At 42.7% G+C, this 19,208-nt stretch overlaps 2 protein-coding genes across 3 annotated transcripts; one reads left to right on the top strand and one right to left on the bottom strand.

Moving 5' to 3' along the window:
* The first annotated feature begins 2,273 nt into the window (after positions 1–2,273).
* LOC100839331 lies at positions 2,274–10,360 on the top strand. 2 transcript variants are annotated; one of them, XM_024456907.1, is made up of 3 exons: positions 2,274–2,463; positions 4,432–5,283; positions 8,193–10,360. In XM_024456907.1, exons 1-3 carry the CDS (start codon positions 2,401–2,403, stop codon positions 9,960–9,962), a joined length of 2,685 nt encoding a protein of 894 aa, XP_024312675.1. In that variant the 5' UTR covers positions 2,274–2,400; the 3' UTR covers positions 9,963–10,360. The 2 variants fall into 2 exon arrangements, with proteins under 2 accessions (XP_024312675.1, XP_003557926.2); XM_003557878.4 differs by lacking the exon at positions 2,274–2,463 and adding an exon at positions 2,746–3,088.
* Positions 10,361–11,308: 948 nt separating this feature from the next.
* Positions 11,309–18,186, bottom strand: LOC100839631 (metal tolerance protein 2). Its single transcript, XM_003557879.4, has 12 exons — positions 17,794–18,186; positions 17,653–17,722; positions 16,276–16,373; positions 15,956–16,104; positions 14,233–14,348; positions 13,779–13,875; positions 13,253–13,337; positions 13,079–13,141; positions 12,801–12,906; positions 12,333–12,472; positions 11,905–11,996; positions 11,309–11,821 (listed from the first exon to the last, which is right to left on the bottom strand). Exons 1-12 carry the CDS (start codon positions 18,109–18,111, stop codon positions 11,659–11,661), a joined length of 1,497 nt encoding a protein of 498 aa, XP_003557927.1. The 5' UTR covers positions 18,112–18,186; the 3' UTR covers positions 11,309–11,658.
* Between the last annotated feature and the right edge of the window lie 1,022 nt (positions 18,187–19,208).

Genomic DNA, 19,208 nt, shown 5'->3' on the forward strand with positions numbered 1-19,208 from the left:
TCCTCCTTTTATAGCCAAGGGGATACCACAGGTGCCGATGCATGCAGCGTGACACGTTAGCCACCCGCGTTTCCTCGCCACAAAGCTTCCACTACTGTTGATCCACGCCGGGCTTCATGCAGCGCCCAGGCCACTGTATACGGGCTTCATGTTAGAGCTTTTGACCTCTCGTGTGATGGTCTTGCCAGTGAGCGTCTTTCCACAACCCCCCTCAGCTACTTCCTCGGGGGTGAGCTTCTCGGGTTTGCCCTTCTCGGAGAGCCAGCCTAGCGGGATCCCGTTAGTTGCGACCCACGCGTCCCGTATCAGTGGGACCCCGTGGGCCACTGGTACGACAGAGTCAATATTTCGAAATAAAAAAGAGTGTGTGCGAAGGACGCACCCGTGGGACCCACCAGGCTCTAGAAGGAGGTGGTGGCTGATACATTGTATCGACTTTCCCAAATACTTCTCATATGAAAATTGTCCGAAAAATGTAGTCCCTAGCGTGTTTCACCGCAGCACGAGATGCGTGTGATAACAGTTGTGTACAAACAACACGCACTGATATAATAATGTAAGACTCTGTCACCGGGCATTCCGATACACACGATATTTCTTTAGGCTTCGCCATCGGGTATTCTGATCAAACTTTATCTATAACATTAACTTTATTTATATCTATCTATCAATGGTCCTATTTAATGTTTTGATGAATAGACACAATAATGTTGTCCAGCCCACCCGCCTGGCCCGCCTATTACTCGATTGATCTAAGGACCACGACTCCGCCATCCGGTATTCCGATCTACACTCGATATCTTTAGTCTCAGTCGCCGGGTATTCCGATGAAAGGTTAGCAATAACAATAATTTTCTCTATACATTGATGATTCTATTTAATGTTTTGATGAAAGGACCCGATAATACTGCCCAGCCCGCCCCTGGCATAGCCTATAACTACGATCACTCGATGATCAGGGGACGACGGTCCTATCGCGACTTCACGAGTATCACGTCAAGTGATGGCATAACTCTACTTAATGTATAATGCAGTAACAAATGTGTACGTGAAAAAAGAGAATGTGAATGTAGTAAAATGATTTTTACATTTAAAGTTTTACCTGCAACAAACATAGTAGTGCACGGACGACAACCGAGTTAACTGTTTGAGCGTATTTTAAATCAAGACAAATTTGCTCATGTGAAGCTGTTTGGATTGAAATGGATGCCTTGTGGCAATGTACGGGTAACGTTGCCGAGCCTGTAGGTAGTGGAAAAGGTAGGAAAACCACGAGGAACCTATGGTCCCAAGCGTGATTCACGATAGCTCGAGACACGCTTGATAGCAGCTGTCTACACGTAATGCGCTACATGTTAATACAATAACGTAAGACTCTGTTACCGGGTATTCCGATCCACACGCTATGTCTTTAGACTCCGTCGCCAGGTATTCCGATCAAACTTTAGCGATAACATTAATTTTTTCAGTATATCGACGATCCTATTTAATGTTTCGATGAACGGATCCAATAATACCGTCCAGCCCGCCCGCCCCCTGGCATAGCCTATAGCTCGATGATGGGGGGACGACGGTCCTATCGTGACTTCACAAGTATCACGTCAAGTGATGTCATAACTCTGCTTACTGTATAATGCGGTAACAAATGAGTACATGAAAAAAGAGAATGTGAATGTAGTAAAATGATTTTTACATTTAAAGTTTAAGTGCAACAAACATAGTAGTGCGAACAAACGACAAGCTGAGTTAATTGTTTGGGCTTATTTTAAATCAAGACAAATTTGCTCGGGTGAAGTTGTTTGGACTTGAATGTTGTGTGCCAATGTATCGGTAACGTTGCCGAGCCCGTAGGGAGTGGAAAAGGTAGGAAATCCCGAGCGTGATTCACGACAGCTCAGAAACTGTCTACACGTTTTTGCGCTACATGTTAATACGATAACATAAGACTCCGTCGCCGGGTATTCCGATCGACACACTATATCTTTAGACTCGGTCGGCGGGTATTCCGATCAATCTTTAGCAATAACATCAATTTCCTGCACATATCGACGGTCGTATTTAATGTTTCGATGAACAGATCCAATGATACTGTCCAGCCCGCCCTCCCGGCCCAGCCTATAACTTCCATTGTTCTAGCCACCAGGGTCCTATTGCGGATTTGCGAGTATCGATCCCAGCACGTCGCGCGAGGGACAACTCTGCTTCGTCCCCTGCAGCGGCACCGCGCCCTCCGCACACAGCCCGCTCCTCCGCCAACGCCGCAGCAAGTGCATATCTACGAGAGAGAGATATACACAAGCACTATCGTCACTAGTCAATCTCTCGCCAAGCGTCCTTGCCATCTCCACCGCCGCTCAGCCTCCGCGGGTGCCTGGTCGAGCAAATCTGCGGCCGGCGGCGATGGCGAGCTCTCGGCGCAGCAGAAGAAGAGGACGCAAGCCCGGCCACTTCAGAGACATGGAGGTAAGCGGCTCGAGATCGATGAAGATGGGAACATGTTAGTGTATCCGGGAATGGGATATCGGGCCCTCGGGGGAGCTCGTCGTTGTTCGTGTTGGCTGCGGAACTTTGCTGTAGACGGCGCCGTTGGTATTTTGCTACAGTTGAAATTTCAATGGTCGTGCGAGCCTTAGGCCCTAATGGCAGCGAGGGACGGGCCAGGGCCGGCCCGCGGACCATTGGGCATCCATCCATATACGCTCTTCCTTTTCTGTTTCCTTTTTCTCTTGTTCTTGTCTTTAAAGGCCCGACTCCTCTCTCTCTCTCTCTCTCTTCGTCTCCGCCTCCACACCCCGAACCACCACCGCGCGGAGAGAGACGCCGTGGCCTCACCGTGCTCCACTCCCCGCCGCGTGCTGCCGCTCTTTGCTCGCCGCGCGCTCCGCTGCCCCGGCCAACCGCCGCCGCTGAATCTCGTGGCTCCTCTGCGGGTGGCGAGATTATTCCGCTGTCGTTTGTGCGTCCGGCGTCGTCCGTTTCCTCGGGTCCCTTCTCCCCGCGAGAAGAGAATCGGAGGCCCCCCCGCGTGCTCGCAGCTGGGAAGGCTTCGTGACAGGGGCGGCCGCGTCTCGCGTGCATGGAGGCTAAGGTTTCCCTCGCTGCTCTGCTCCTTCCTCCAATCTTACATTTGTTCTTTGCTTAGGATTGCTCTTGCTTTTTTGGTGGCCCGTCTCGCGCCTCGGTTGCCGTGGGCTGGCTCGGCCGTGCTCCGTGCCGGTCTCCTTCCGTGATCACGCCGTCCCCGTCGATGTTTTTTTAGGTTTGCTTGCGTGCGTGCGTGCGCGCACGCCTCCTTGGAGTAGGCTCTGTCCGGCTTGGATTTGGTTACCGCGGCCGGAGTTCTTGGCTTCGTTGCTCCTTGTCGGGGATGCCTGTAGCTTTGCTTCCGGTGTTTTACGGCCAGTGCCGCGGCCGCGACTTTGATTCCTTGGCTCGGGGTGCTGCTGCTGCTGCTGGACATGAGATTTGAAGAATGCAATTGGTGTGTATCGGGGTCTAGGAGATAACTCGGATTTGCTCTTCATAGTGACTCAGATTTGGGTGCTGTAAGCCTGAGGCTCAGAGAGTAGGTTGACAAGAGGTTGTTGTCGATGGTTCAGAGTTCAGACGTTCAGTGCTCGATGCTGACAAGTAATTGGTAGTACGATTTCATATTGAGTGTTTCAATCTTTCGTGACTGCAGTTTTGTTTACAGAAGCATTTTACACTTGTGAGTCATGTCCAATGATGATCCCTCCTCCGCAATCGTTATACATGATATGCATTGCCTCAATTTGCTTCCAGCTGACTGTTTACATTTTGTGACGCAGTATGCTCATAAACTAGGTTTTCTAACTTTTAGATTTTGGGAGGTATCGGCTTGATGGTCCTTGTTGTCCTTCTTGCCATTGCATGGTCATTGCTGGCATGGCTAGAAATTTTGTGAGGAACAAGACTTCTGCAATTGATTTGGTGTACCATGTTAAACTTAACCCCTTTTTTTAAAGCATTTCGTCCTCAATCTTACGTTAGATAGATTTTATGAATGCTGTTTACATTGGGGCCTTAATTGGAAGTTTTGACGCGGATCATATTTCTAATAAAGTTGTTCACTGTGTATGTACTATGTAGTGAACTAGTAATGCTTGCTACTTCCCTGTTTTGCACAGTCTATCTCTCAACGTACAAAGATGAAGTACCGTTGGATGATTGTGAGTGTATAAGAATCCTAAGAGAAGTTACTTAGGCCTGAAATTTTTTCATGTGTAGAACTTCTTTTGAATAGCTGATTTCTCTCACTAAAGTCCTGAAAGAGCTAAGTTAACGACACGCCCTTCTGGTTCGTACTTAAAAAAACAACTTAGTTAGTACTGTTGATGATATGCATGTTGTTATCTATTTGAATATGTGGCCTCTCTCAACAAATTACATCTTTTGTTCTGATTTTGGTAGATGGATTCACTTGGACTTGAAGATGATGGTGAACCCCAACCATCTTTAGAAGCTTCTCTTGCTTCAGATGTCATGTATGACGATGCGCCTATATGTCCATGCATTGGAAGTGAGCACCAGGCAGAAATCCCCAATCTGCTTACAGTGGATGAGCGTCGTCGGTACATGACCAGCTCACTTGAGAGCATGGTAGCTGGTTATGATTACCCTGTTATGATTGGGTTACCCATACCAATTATGTGGGCACCAAGTGAGGTCCATAAGGAGGAGGAATCACAAGCTCATCATTCTTTAGAAACCGAAGCAAGAATCAGCAGTCGGGGCGAGGATAGTCAGGTTACCTCAGTTTATCCAACCAGCAATAATGTGAGTGACCATGATTTAACATGGCACGGTCCACATTCAGTGGTGCCTGTAGATCAGATGGAAGCTGGCAGTAATCAAGCACATCATGAAAACTTTGATTCATGTTCTACTCAAGAAGGCCTCAACTTTACTAATAAGCCAATGGAACAGCAGAGGGAAATTGATCATTTTACTCCACTGCCTGCTTCATCCAGTTGCCTTTGGAGTGGTATTGAGGCAGAATGTTTTCTGCTTGGGCTCTACATATTCGGCAAAAATCTAAGACTAGTGAGCAGGTTTCTAGGTAATAATATTGGGGATGGGCTTTCCTACTACTATGGAAAGTTCTACAAAAGTGATGCGTATAACAGATGGTCAGAATGCAGAAAAGCAAGAACTAGGAGATGCATTCTTGGAGAACGCATTTTTACAGGTTGGCGGCAGCACGAGATTATATCTCGTCTGAAATCTGAAGTCCCCAAAGAAGCTCATGATTCATTGGTTGAGGTACATTCTAAATATTGGCTATAGAAAGAATTTTGATCTCTTTTGCCTTCGGTTGTTATCTGCTGGTGAATTATTGAAACGTCTCGATATGAAATTATTCCCATGAACATCTGAGGTTCTGTAGTCAGATCCTCACTTTCAACACTTTTTGGATAATACTAGCATTAACTATGCTTTCTTTGGCAAGATTTGTTCTCTTACTTTTCTTTGTAACTTATAATTAATGATTCATGCAAGATCCAATTGTACTGTTGAATGTCATGGTGTTTATGATATAAGATCTTTTAACATGGAAAGCCTGTGGGTGCCTTATTGAAGGCCATTTGAAATATTTTGAATTGGAGTGCTCATGATTTTGTAGTGTTGCGCTACTGCTATGTCTATCAGCATTTCACAGTATTTTTCGAGAAAATATAAAATTGAACCATGCAGATCATTATTGAAACTTGACCAACACTGGTCTCTACTTTTTGAAAATCTCATCGCGTGGAACCATAGTTATTTAAGTGAACTGGTTGTCGACCAGCCATGTCATTCTATATACTTCTGTTCACCGATTAGTGGTCCAACCGCCATCATATTTAACAATAGCACTATTTAACTTAATAATAATATGTTAGTTGTATTGTGGACACAACCTGTTGGTGTATTAGGTGTGAGGTCCTGAGATTAGCGTTTAATTATTCCTCCTAATTTGATCTACATGGTATTGGAGCCAATTCCTTGCTCGAACTTACTGTTGTCACCCAATTTCATCTGGTTCCTTCTCCAAGTCGTCATCACCAAAGCTGTTGCTGACTGTGGCATGGTTGTGGTTTCACCTCCACTTTGCTGGAAGGTCACCATTGCTGTGGGGCGGGGACATGTGCTGCCGGCTGCCGCCTTGTCGCTGGTCCGCAGGCCACAACGGCCATGTTGTGGGCAGCTGTAGGCAGTCGGCGCCACTTTGCAGGACCTGCTCGCTGATTGTCGCTGCATCTGTGTATGCAAGTATCTAGGCTGCTGATTGGAGTTGTTGGGCCAGCTACTTCTTGAAGATGAGAGTTTGTGTCATGTTTGCCAGTACGTTTTTTTGTGAGTACTTGTGTTGGCTGTGTTTTTTTCTTCCCCTCTGTTGAGATAGAACATAGAAGGGTTGTTGCCGCTGCTGTGCGCATCATTCTTTATGCATGCGACTGCGTGCAAGCCCTTGAAGGGCACCAATCCACTGAAGTCACCAATTATGTTTTCCCCAGTTTAACCGGCTGCGTGGTCTGGTTTTAAAATTATGCTCTTTGGTTCGAGCTTTATAGAATGCATAAGATTTCTGCTCAAGTGACATCCTAGACATTGTTATGGTTCAGTATAGCAACCACATGCATTATTCAAAATACTGTTGATCTTAATTTTTCTCCATTCTATACTACTGATTGTTCAATCATCTGAGTAAATCTTTTTAGTTCTTTACTTCTCTTTTACTCCCTCCAGATTCATAAGAGCGTATCCACATGATCTTCAAAACACAACTTTGGCCACTAATTTTGCTTCTAACATACTTATAGAAGCTAACAAAAATTACATTGTGAAAGCATATTTCAAAACCAATTTACGCATATGATTTTTAGTTATCTAATCAAAATATTCTTGAAATTATTCATGTTCAAAATTTCAGAAGTTTGACTTTGGCCATGTCTAACACAGCAACCTTTATGAACCTGGAGGAGGTGGTATGTTTGACTACTCTGGTGGGTTCAATGAGTGCTTCGGTGCACCCCCTCTTAAAAAGTATACAACTTCTCATGCAAATCAACGTTGGAGATTAGAAGAGACTTTTTCGTTAAAAAGGGTGGTCCTGAGAATCGGTGATCTGTTGACTGTGGGTCAACCTTAAGCCGTATTCTATGAAAATAGATAATTAAGATGGATCGACCATTACTTATTGCCACATTGGATCTGCAGGGTCCATTTGCCAGTAGTACAGAAGAGAAGATTTTTTTTTGCGGGGAGTACAGAAGAGAAGATTGACCACCCGTCTACATGGAAGAGTCCACAGGGATAGAAAATAATCAATGTCTTCTTCGTTTGAAACAGAGCATAGAGAAAGTCTCCGTTAGAGGCTATTAGGAGCTTCGAGTAAAGGCCAAGAAAAGGCACATAGCTTTTTAAGAAGAAAATGGATTGCACCGAGTCATGAGAATCTGCTGGTGGCATTGCCCTGGCTTAGGACGCACCATGGTGCAGCCGTGGTGACGAGGTGTCCACACGGGCCACATCGACATTTGGAACACACCGCCAGCCATGTCACTGAGGGGCTCCTAGGCAAGCATGGTCAGGAATGGCGGACCAGCCGATTGGTGCTTCCGGAGATGGGTGCCTTTGCGGAGCTACAGCAAGCTATGGGTCCACCGCCACTCTGATCATACTAGTCTTTAGATTTTATGAAGTGAATGAGTAGAACAAACGTAGATGGAGGTGGGTTCTTGTTTCGGATCCTCGTCTGGTACTCCAACGGTACTTGCATACCTGACCATCTAATTAGCCGACTTGTACTTAACTAACCTTGATTACCACTGTTGGACAAAACTACCTTTTTTAAATAAATTATGAAACCGAACCTTAAACCTGAAAACCAAAACCATTGCAGGTGTATCTGTGCAAATGGCTGTCATGATTCTTCATCTATTTTCTAGTTTTTGTTAAAACTACTTGGCACTATTTAAGCTATTGTTCCCAGATAAATAAATGACTCAAATTCTTGATGATCCAAGGACAGTTATTCTCCTAGTTTAGTTTTGTTAAGGAACCACTGAATGTCGTGCACCATTTCTTGTTGCAATTCATGAATGTGAATTTTTCTTAGCGTTATCAAAATTAAAATGATATTTTATCATCTATTCCCATATGAATTGTATTTCTTTCACATGTTGCAGATGTTCAAATCTTTCAGCAATGAGGAAATATCTTTAGAGGATTTTGTCTTTACTCTGAAATCCACTGCTGGAACAAAAGCTTTTATTGAGGTTGTTGGAATTGGTAAAGGGAAGCATGATTTGACTGGATTTGTGCTGGATTCATCTAAGCCCAGCCAAGTTCTTTCTGTTCACCCTGACATGCCTACAGGCAAAGATTGTTCTTCTCTTGCTTCAGAAGATATAATCAAGTTCTTGACAGGTGATTTCAGAAGAAGCAAGACAAGATCAAATGATATTTTCTGGGAAGCAGTCTGGCCCCGTTTGCTTGCGAGAGGGTGGCATTCAGAGCAACCAAACGATGTCAGATCAACTAAGAATTGCCTTGTTTTTCTTGTGCCGGGTATCAAAAAATTCTCAAGAAGTAAACTCACTAAAGGCACTCACTATTTTGATTCTGTCAGCGATGTCCTTAAACGAGTGGCAGCGGATCCTGTTCTTCTTGAGCTAGAGGTCGGCGGAATGGACAATGATGGTACTCCTGAGCAAAATGGGTATACAGACATGAAAGTGAACCATGACGATCCTTTGGATGATTATCAGGAGGTTCCAAAGTTCACAATTATTGATACTACCTTGGTCCAAGGGGAAGAGCCATTCTGTGTCAGGGAGCTGAGGAAATTACCTGCTGATGCAAATGTCCGTTTTGTCCCTTCACGCCATTCACATAGTACTGTGATTGTGAGTTCCTCAGAGGAGCAAGATGTGGATGATCGATCATCAGATGACCAGGAAGATCGTGGACAAGTTACAGCTCCTGTTAATGACATTGAAATTATTTCAGCGAGCAACCCAGTTGATTCATTTCAAAACATGCTCCCTGCATCATCCTCAAGTTTTCCAGTCAATGGTCATTCTTCTAATGGCAGTAGTAACAAAACTGATTTGACATACTCCTTTGGCACGAAAACAAAAACTGTAAGGCGCAAGTATTTATCCCCAGTGTCAAAGCGCAGAAGATTATCTAGCTGTAGCAATGATCAGAACAGCCGGCGCAGCTTTTCTTTCTCCAAAGGAGATGGTTTAGAGAAAGAGAAAACCAAGCCGCTGTCGACTTCATTGAAACCAGCTATTGTTGATGCTGGTGGTAATTTTCAGAGCAAAACAATTGCAAGATGTTCGACAAAGGAGAAGCCATGCGAGCAGATAAAAATAGATGCATCAAACTCTCGTACCAATGACAGGTCAAACGGGAAGATAAATATGACGAACTTAAATGAGAACAGATCATTTGAGTGCAAGGTCGATGTGGTGCCTAAAGTTCATCCAAAATTCCCCTTCACTGAAGCAAAATTTGCGAAAGAAGGGGAGCAGGTTAGTAGTTTGGCTGGCCAGACTAAACCAGTGACACCAATTGATGATAAGACAAGTGTAAGTGTATGTGCAACTTCATCAGAGGATCATGGTTCCATGAAGGCTGTGGAAGCTCCGTCCATTCCGAACAGCAAATGTGTCCGTGGTGTTCCAGAGGCGACAGGAGGACCTGCTAGTGCACAACCAGAATCGCAGGTGAATTCTCGGAGGCACGGAACCAGAAATAGGTCTCCCACGGCGAAAGTTCTGGAAGCACTTGCCTCGGGGTCTTCTGGAGGAAAGCGTAAGGGTGAACCCAAAAGTCCTGGAACAAGCAGGCCTTCCCAGAGAGCCCGCAAATCCACCAAAGACTCGGTCTGTACGCCTACAAGCAGTGACACAGACAAGTCCAGCATGGATGCTGATGCGCAACGGTGAGCACCATTTGTTGGCACCATGTCAACATTGTGGATGATCAATATCAAGTGTGAACATGAGGTTTTCTTCAACTTCGAACTAGAGTGCCTGCATCGATCTTCCCTTCTGATGCACCTTGCATTTTGTGATTCATAAGTAATATTTATTACAATGCAATGGTGAGCTGGTTGCGTAACGACTATTGTGCAAGAACTCTTGGTTTCTGTTTAGCTTACAGAGTTGTATGCCTGTCAAGGATTGCAGAATGCGACTTGTACTGAGGATGAAAGAGTTTATACCATATAATTATGTACCTGCATGACATGGTTAATCTTTTCTTAGATCCAAGGATTAATCTTTTCGTAGGTCCAAGGATTAATCTCGTTGTATGCAATATATCCTCATCCATGGTTTTGGTTGATAGGAGTACCAGTTCATTTGCTCCATTTTTACCGTGCAAGTTCGTGCAAACGAATCTGTTTGAGTATAGGACATTAGGACCTATAGGTATGTCATGGTCTCATGGACCACGACGGGTAGTTTGTATAGGATAACTGTCTGAAGACTGCGGTTAGGGCACTTGCCAACGACAATCTGGCTATGATTTATTCCTTGTCCTAACCTGCCTATTTACGTACTGTATATAGCATAATCTATGCAATGCCTCCACGTAAATGTACAACCGTAACATTAGCTGGGCCGGGTTCATCCGTGGACAGGCAAAGCCAAACCATATGACCGGATGGAACTATGGAAGACTGCAGGTCAGGTAGGTCCTCGTGTAGTTGTGTTGTGCCGACGGAACGGAATGCGGGGTGGGAAATTTCGATTGGGATGGGAGATCTCGTGGAGGGTGCGGTGGATCTGGTTGTTTCGGTGGAGGTTGAAGGCGGCGTGGCAGCGGACGGCCGGAGAGCTAACAAGTGTTTCACCAAGTGCAACCATAGCGGCGACTCGCGTTCTAGCTGCATGAACCACAGAGGGGCAGCAGTCTCTGTTAGACGGTGTCATGCGATCCATCTGTTCTTGGTGCTTTGAAAAAAGTTATGGTAGGAGTACTGAAACCTCCGTCCGGAGAGTCACTTGTTACCGGACGAAGTACCTTCATCAAAGAAAAAAAATAACATGTAGTACCAATAGCTTCTGTGTACGTGGAGGGGCGTCGACTATGCCGAAGCCATCTAATATCTGGAATTCGCAAAGCTTGTCGTTATCGGTAACCTCACAAAAGTCGGCGATGTCTCCGTATTGTTGGTGTTCCACCAGAAACGTATGCCACGACTTCCTGGTTGCAATACACGATCTCGGATGGCAGAATCATTGTATCGTAAACTCTGAGTGGTACATAAGATAATTCTCTTTTCACAAATGAAGGAAAAATATTTCATAGGTGAAAATGAGGTTTGACTTATTTTACAGTTAATAGAAGGTTTCAAGTAACCACATCCCAATAAAAGAGGCACTTGTGTTATGGAGTTTACAAGAGGAGTTTGTAATGCAGACTCAAAAGCACTCTTTCTTGCAGCCATTTGCAAGCAACGTTGCTATCTGCATTATTCCATTTTTTTTAATGGTATCTGGGTATCTCTGAACAGAACAGGATGTACACGGGCTGTTCTGGTCAACTGCCAAGCAGCAAAATGCAGCTGATGCATGTTATCAAAATTAGCAAAAGTGATCGAGCCAGCACAGCTGCACAGCAAATGCACCGCTCATGCTACTGCTGCTCTGCTTGTAGATCCTTCGCTCCGGTTTTGCTCGTCGCCAGATGAAGTTTCTGAATTTGTTGGCCCAACCTCAGCTGTATGCTGACTTGACTTATGCTGGCATCAGCATTCAGTATCTCCTCCTCAGCTTGTTTTGCGATGTCCATTGCATCCCTTCAGAATTTGGTGATTGGAGATGACCACAGTGTTAGAAGCATATGAACTGCATGTTTGGGCTGGAGGCTAAAGTTGATTACCGAATCAAAATTTCTGGGGGCATTGAAACTTGGACCTGAAGCAACACTCGTCCTTGCAAGTAATGCAGCATTAGGTGTTCAAGGGACATTTTCTGCATCAAATCATGGTTTTGATTCATATATACACATTCTAATTTTGGAGGTGAAAGAAACTGTCCCGAACATGCAAGACATTCTAGGTGTTGGTAATTGGTAGATTGGCAGTCACAGTTTAGTATAATCAGTAAAGCACAACTTCAGAGCATTTACATATATTCATGTCTTGTAGCTAGACTCTATGAACCTGATCTGATGTCAAAATCTCATTCAAGTCGCAGTTATATAGTTCTACAGTTATCATTTTGCCAAATGTTTGCGTCTTCCACGTTCCTATTAAATTAACACTGGAGCTAATAACTGTCAATATCATGTAGAAGAAAATGATTTACCTTTGAAAAATGAGACAAAACTATATCAGACACAATAGCTTCTGCATTTTGTTGCCGTGGAATATCGTCCGAATTTCTTCTCTCTAGGTTCTCCAAAGTGTTTTCCTTGTCCATGTCGGTACCCACTGAATATGAGGGATCTGCAATTAAATGTTCCAGTTGTGGGTTTCAGAGCCATAATTAACCACCGTCACCGGAGACAGAATTGCAGATTGGCAACATTAAACATGATGCTATCTAACAAATATGAGAATAGTAATAGGCCAACAGGAATGAGTGGAAGAGGATATAAATTGGATGGAAACATGCACAATGCTGCCACCACTATTTAGTACTCAATTTCCATAGGTTTTGGAAGAACTTGATAAAGGTAGGTGATGCTAACTATGATGCATGTAAAGAAGATGAGTAAAAATACAGTAACAATTCTGTAATTGGGTAGTTTCAGATCATCCAATTGCAGACTACCTATGTGAATAAAAACCTCAGCAACTTGATTATGAGCCTTTTGTATATGATGACGGACAGTTTCCCCGATATCATGTGCTGCACTGACACTCAAGAAAGGATATACCTGCAATACAATAAATAGCATGAATCATGATCAGCTTACAAGGAGGCTACCATAAAATTTCTGTTTCTAGCACTGTGCACCTAAGTGTGCCCTTACAATCATCATGGTTCTGGAAACCTAGTACTGAAACCATAATCTCAGGCAAATAGAACAAAATGATAGTGCTGTATACCTCAATATGCACATCAAGATATAAGGAGGTCCCCGCTTTCCTTCCCCTCAACCGATGGCACCCCTATAATTTTCAAAAACTTCCATTGTTATGGACATAAGGGTTTCAAATATACAACAAGCACACTGTTGCAGAAAAAAAAAATAGAACTTCAGGGAGCAACCGATATTCTACCTTTACACCATCAACCTTCACAATTGTTTCCTTGATTGGTTCTAGAAGTGACGGATCAACAGCTGCATCAACAAGTTCTAGTATACTGCAAGTTAAATTAGAAGAATCATCACCATCAAATACCATAAGTTTCAGGTATACTGAACTTTAAGGGAATATTGTATATTTAGCTATGAAAATTATATTTATTTTATTTAGATTCAACTTCACATTATGTCAAGCAGATAAGAAATCAAGTACGTGATATTATTTCGTAGTTCATATGTGTTCTCTTCCGTGCGATTTTGGAAAGCTAGCCCCTGACTAGGATATTTCTGAGCACACGGAGTGTAAAGCACTAAATATGGTGCAACAGATGTAACATTGCTGATTAAGAAGACAGGCAAAATTTCAACAATTAAAGAATATCCTTTGAGAAGAAAATCAACTTGATTGGAGATTAGTAGACCAAAATCTCAATCAACTACACTACACCAAGTTCAATTGAAGATAGAGTCATCCAGCTTGACACACCTAAAATAGTTACCTCTCATATCCTGTCTGAACACCAGCTTTAAGAATCATGCCTGACACAACAAGTCCAGCCAGTGGATCAAGTAAAGGTACTCCGAGAATGGAGCCACCTGTAAAAAATAATAGCAAAAGATAATCAGAGTATATATAAAAAATCACATTTCTCCATAAAGAACTGCTATAATTAAACATCATCAGGTCAAATGGACAAAACGAGAAATTGCTTCAAAAAATTGTGAAACCGTTTCACCATCAGACCTCGATTTCTAATTCAAACATACAACTTTCTAAGCACACGGTACACATTGATTCAGGGCTGTTATTCTTTTCTTTTTTTAAAAAACCCAGAGTTATTTGATACTCAAGGTTCACAATAGCAATGAACTGATCACTGATGTTTTAAAATGGTGGCACAAATTCTCTTTCTAGAAAACTGGAAATTTCAAAGCATTCATTACAGGTCTTACCTACCCCTACTAGGGCAACAACAGATGAAATAGCATCTGCACGATGGTGCCATGCATTAGCTTTCATCAGCCCGCTCCCTTCCTTCTCCCCAGCTCTTTTTGTAATCCAATAGAGCCTGTAATTCCAGTGGAGTAAAATTTGATAACACTCTTAACAGTCATCTTACGAAATTGTCACATGAGAATTATCTCTGCAAGTAATGAAGAACATAAAGTCATACCAAAACAAAGAATCACAAGGAAATCCTGATAAACACTCCCTCTGTCCACGTTTAGTGGGCGTGTATGCATTTAGAGGTTCAACTTTGACCATTAATTAGACTAATGATATGTAGGTTGTGTGCCATAAAATTTGTATAATTTCGCATTCAAAAATAGTTTCCAATGATATATATTTTATGCCACGTAATACACATATTACTGGTCTAATTGATAGTCAAAGTTAGATCTTGAAATACATGCATGCCCAATAAAGGTGAATGGAGGGAGTATATATAAATGGCTAGAAAATATCATTATGAAAGAACGCACCAATATAAGTTGCACATGCATATGGTAATCTAGATGACTAAATTTCAACTTCCCAAACTACATATCTTCCATCAACCAAGTTAGCAAGTAACACTTTTAGCTACAAATGAAAGCAATGCGCTACATGGAACTTTTTATTATATTTAATCTGTTTATTATTAATAAATCCTCACCAAACTTATTTACAGATTTTACTATTTTGGTCATGCCATGGTTAAGTCCAACACCGAGCCCAAAATTGTTTTTTTTGTCACGCTGCGCCAGGCGGACATCCCAAGAGTGTGGCAGTGTGGTCTCGCTACTACATGCCCAGGTGTTATTTTACATCAATTTAATTATATTTTTTATAGCAGTAGAAATGACTTACTACATGCTTGGCATGGTTTGCCATTTCCTATCTTAATTGTTGCAACCTAAACATTTACACCCTTTGTAGGCTACGATTGTTTGCACATAGCACATTGCTTTTTTTCTTTTCAAAAGGAGGATGTGCCCCCGGCCTCTGCATCGACTGTCATAGCACATTGCTATCAACCTGCCTATGCATGTCATGATGCAGCCGTTATGCATGTATATACTCTTTATTCTTACAAATCTACCACTTTTCTATCAGTTCCAGTTGTACTGAACACCACCAGTGATCACCAATTCAAGCATGCCTCGGCTCTTTTTCCTTTCTTTTTTTTGGCAGCTGCCTTGGCTCTTTTTTGCTGGAAAGCACGGCCAGCCCTGCAACTCATATGTATGTGCACATAAACTGTTTTTTGCATACTTTCCAGCACATGCGCTGCACTTGAACTCTGATTGCACGTATGTGTCCATACTCGCTATGTGTATGTGCCAATGTATTTTTCCTTTTGCAATTAACTCTTAATTGAGAAGAGATCTCAACCGTTATAAAAATATAATTAAACAGTACATACAATTTAGCATTGTAGATGAACGTGGTGGCTTGTTTTCCTATTAAGTATATGTTTAAAAAGGTTAATAAAAAAATATATTGCATGAGATGGTCAAATCTAACAGAGCAGAAGCAATTGTCCTACCCTTCATGTGGTATAATCTGGTGCAAAAAAATCTACAAGAAAATGATATTTAAGGCTTGAACCACAAGCAATAGTAATATACTACATGAGATTATCAAATTTAGTGGAAAACCAAAACCATTAGGAAATATCGCATAACCACGTACCCCTCTTTGATTGATATTGCTAAGGTTGTCACAGTCAATGCGAGGACTGGATGTTCCAAATCAATTCCATGATTATGCCCACCACTACCATGGTTGTGATTGATGTGTGATGTGCTACCAATTATATCAGGAGCAGAAGACATAACTCCCTGAAAAAAGAAACACTTCAGCACATGAAGTCCATGCATAATCATGCCGTACCAGACTATCCGTCATCAAGAACCATCCACCAATTGTCAAACAAGAATATTTACTGACCAAAAATGATATTACTTAAATATATAAATTCTGCACGATCTTGTCAATGAGAAGTAATAGACCTGAAGTACTTCAAAAGAATGCCAGGCAATCCCACCTGCAGTAACCAGCAACATACTTGAAATTCCAAGAGCTCCTAAACTCTCAAACTTTCCATGACCTGGAATGGGAACAAATTGAGAGGTAAAACCCTCAATGTTTTGCGGACAGAAGCAAATAATGTGATAAATCAAATCAAGCATCCACTATTCAGATTTTTGTATGTATGATCTACTGAAATGGATGGGGGGCATACAAATAAAATGTTAGGAGCAGCAGTGCAATGCACTTTCATACTTTCTGCTCTTCTAACATATGGTATGCACATCGAACAAGCATGTAGTTGCAAACTTGCAATGATGCATATGGTATGGACATCGAACAAGCATGTCCTCTGACAAGTCATTTTCAAATTTTCTAAAATCAAGAGGCAGGTGATACTTTTATCATGACCATATTCTGAGCAAACTTTTATCATGACCATTTTCTCCTTGATTACACACCAAATTCAAGATTTCCAACAGTAAGTAGTAACCACTGTAACTGAGCTACTAGCTAGCTATCAACTAGTGAAAAGTATGAACACTAATCAAGGAAAAAATATTGGAGAATCTGAGCGGATATAGTCTAAGAAAATTGCTAAAGAATTAATCAAGGAGAGAAGATTAGAAAATCTGAACGAATTGGGAGGGAAAGATGCACTGTTGGCCGGTAAATGAGGTAATCAAGGGGAAGAGAAAAGGTTGAGAAAAAAAGCGAGGGGCAGAGAGAGGAGCCATCGGTGGAGTAATTTTGTTGCAACAGCAGATTGCTTTGACTGCTTGGGTGAAAGGCAGGATAGCTGGGCCTTGGGCCTTTTTTCTATGGGCTGCATATGAAATACCGGATAATCCGAATTTGTCACGATGGATTATCAGATTAAAAATCTAGATAATCCGGTATCCGCGGGTAACGCCATTCCCGTATCTTATTCCGTATCTGAATAAATTATCCGGTATCCGTCTCCCTATCAGACCGCATAGAGAATTAATCTCCCATATCCTATCCAACCGGATCCGAAACCGGATTCGGCCGGAAATTATCTGATCCAGTTTCACCCCTACATTTTCTAAAATCAAAAGGCAGGTGATACTTTTATCATGACCATATTCTGAGCAAACTTTTCTTACACATCAAACACAAAAGCCAGTTAACAGACTATGTCAACTAAGGAAGTGTGGTTCTTATATACTCCGTATTGATGTGAAGTGAAGTAGCCGACTGCAAGACATAGGCGGAACAAAGTGCTTCTTATAAAAATGCATGAGCATGACATCTATAATCTTACACTACCCTCCTTTAATAATCAATTAACCCCATATGGATGAGGAATCGCGAGTAGGCAGCGATTTGGAACTGACCATAAGGATGATCCTTGTCTCTGGGAGCCTTGGCAGCCTTGTAGGACAGCAGAGCCACCGTGCTCAGCACCTGCACAGCTCAATTCTGCACAATTAGCATCAATTAAGCAAATCGCCGCACACTTCGTTTCCGAGACGTACAATGTCAGAGAGGGAGTGGGCGGCGTCGGCGGTGATGGCCGTGCTGCCGGAGAGGTAGCCGGTGATGGCCTTCCCTACGGTGAGGACGACGTCAGAGGCGAGCCCGAGCCGGAAGATCTTCTCAGACGCCTCGCCGTGGTGATGGGAGTGGCCCCCGTGACCGCGGACGGGGACGAACCGGTAGCCGCCGCTTGGTTCGCCAGACGAGGCGAGAGGGGCGAGCACGCGGCGGGCGGAGGTGGAGGAGGGGTGTGGCCCACGATGGGAGGCGGTAGCGCGGGCGACGCCGGCGGCGAGGCGGGCGAAGCGGAAGCCCATTCGCGGAAGGGGGCAGAAACCGCCTCTGTCAGTGATGAGAGTAGTTCTGGTTTTCGGGATTCTTCGGGGGCGGCATGAGCAGATCAGCAGAGCACGGATGCTGCCGTTTTTTTTTTTTAAGCTTTTACTCTCCTCGACTTCGTAAGCAATAAGTCCTTTCTTCTTGCCTAAAAAATAGTCCTTTCTTCTAAGTTAATTTTTTAAAATTTTGATCAAGTTTACATAAATGTGTATCAATATTTAAAATATTAAATAAATATAGAATTAAAATATATGTCACAATGAATTTAATAAGACTAATTTAGATTCATAGATGTTGCAAAAAAATTCAATAAATTTGATCAAAGTTTAAAAAGTTTGAGAACAAAATTATAACTTCTTACATTTAGAAACGGAGAGAGTATTACACAAAGCTGCATAGTACTACATATATCCTCAAGGCACGATTTAATGTAAACTTCTTTAGGCTCAGCCTGCAGGAAGCACCAATCTTAATCCTAAGAGTGATTTCACAACCGAGCATGATTGTTTTCACTAAGCACCTACAACAGAATAGCTTTGTTTTCATGTGGAATTGGCACCCTTTTGTGTTTTAATCAGTGCGGAGCAGGAGATCTGTTAACAAGGACATTTTCAGGCAGACCTGAGAGCTTATTATAGGTGTCTCCACCGGCGAATCGTTGAGCGTAGCTTGCTACTATAGCGTTACCATGAGACCTATCTGTGGTGATTGTAAAAAAAAAACACCACTGACGAGTCTTACCTTGACGACTCTGTTAGTGGTAACATTTTACAATGTGAATGAAAAAATCACCCTTGATGAACTAGGTGGTACTGACTCCATAGGCGGGCCCACCTCTTTCAAGGGTATTCGGCTGAACACCCATCAATTTCCAAGAAATCGAATATATAGTCTATGTATTATGTATGCTTTTTTTAGCGAAATGTATTATGTATGTATATATCAAACAAATTTTTAAACAAAACGCTTAAATCTCAATTGAGGAATCAAAGTCGTTGATGTTCCACTCTTTTCTTTTCTTTTTTTGACCGGGAAAAACAGTAGGAGAGGATTCTATTGCGCTTGTATTAAAATA

Source organism: Brachypodium distachyon, chromosome 1 (genome assembly GCF_000005505.3).
Source record: "Brachypodium distachyon strain Bd21 chromosome 1, Brachypodium_distachyon_v3.0, whole genome shotgun sequence".
In the NCBI taxonomy this organism is placed as follows: domain Eukaryota; kingdom Viridiplantae; phylum Streptophyta; class Magnoliopsida; order Poales; family Poaceae; genus Brachypodium; species Brachypodium distachyon.

Excerpts from the sequence above, each read along its gene's own strand:
- LOC100839631 (XM_003557879.4), bottom strand. The coding sequence starts at position 18,111 with ATGGGCTTCCGCTTCGCCCGCCTCGCCGCCGGCGTCGCCCGCGCTACC. Across the intron at positions 16,105-16,275 it reads ATTCTTTTGAAGTACTTCAG|GGAGTTATGTCTTCTGCTCC; the intron begins GTCTATTACTTC and ends TTCTTTTTTCAG. Across the intron at positions 14,349-15,955 it reads GCAATATCAATCAAAGAGGG|GCTCTATTGGATTACAAAAA; the intron begins GTACGTGGTTAT and ends CTGGAATTACAG.
- LOC100839331 (XM_024456907.1), top strand. The coding sequence starts at position 2,401 with ATGGCGAGCTCTCGGCGCAGCAGAAGAAGAGGACGCAAGCCCGGCCAC. Across the intron at positions 2,464-4,431 it reads GCCACTTCAGAGACATGGAG|ATGGATTCACTTGGACTTGA; the intron begins GTAAGCGGCTCG and ends TGATTTTGGTAG. Across the intron at positions 5,284-8,192 it reads CTCATGATTCATTGGTTGAG|ATGTTCAAATCTTTCAGCAA; the intron begins GTACATTCTAAA and ends CACATGTTGCAG.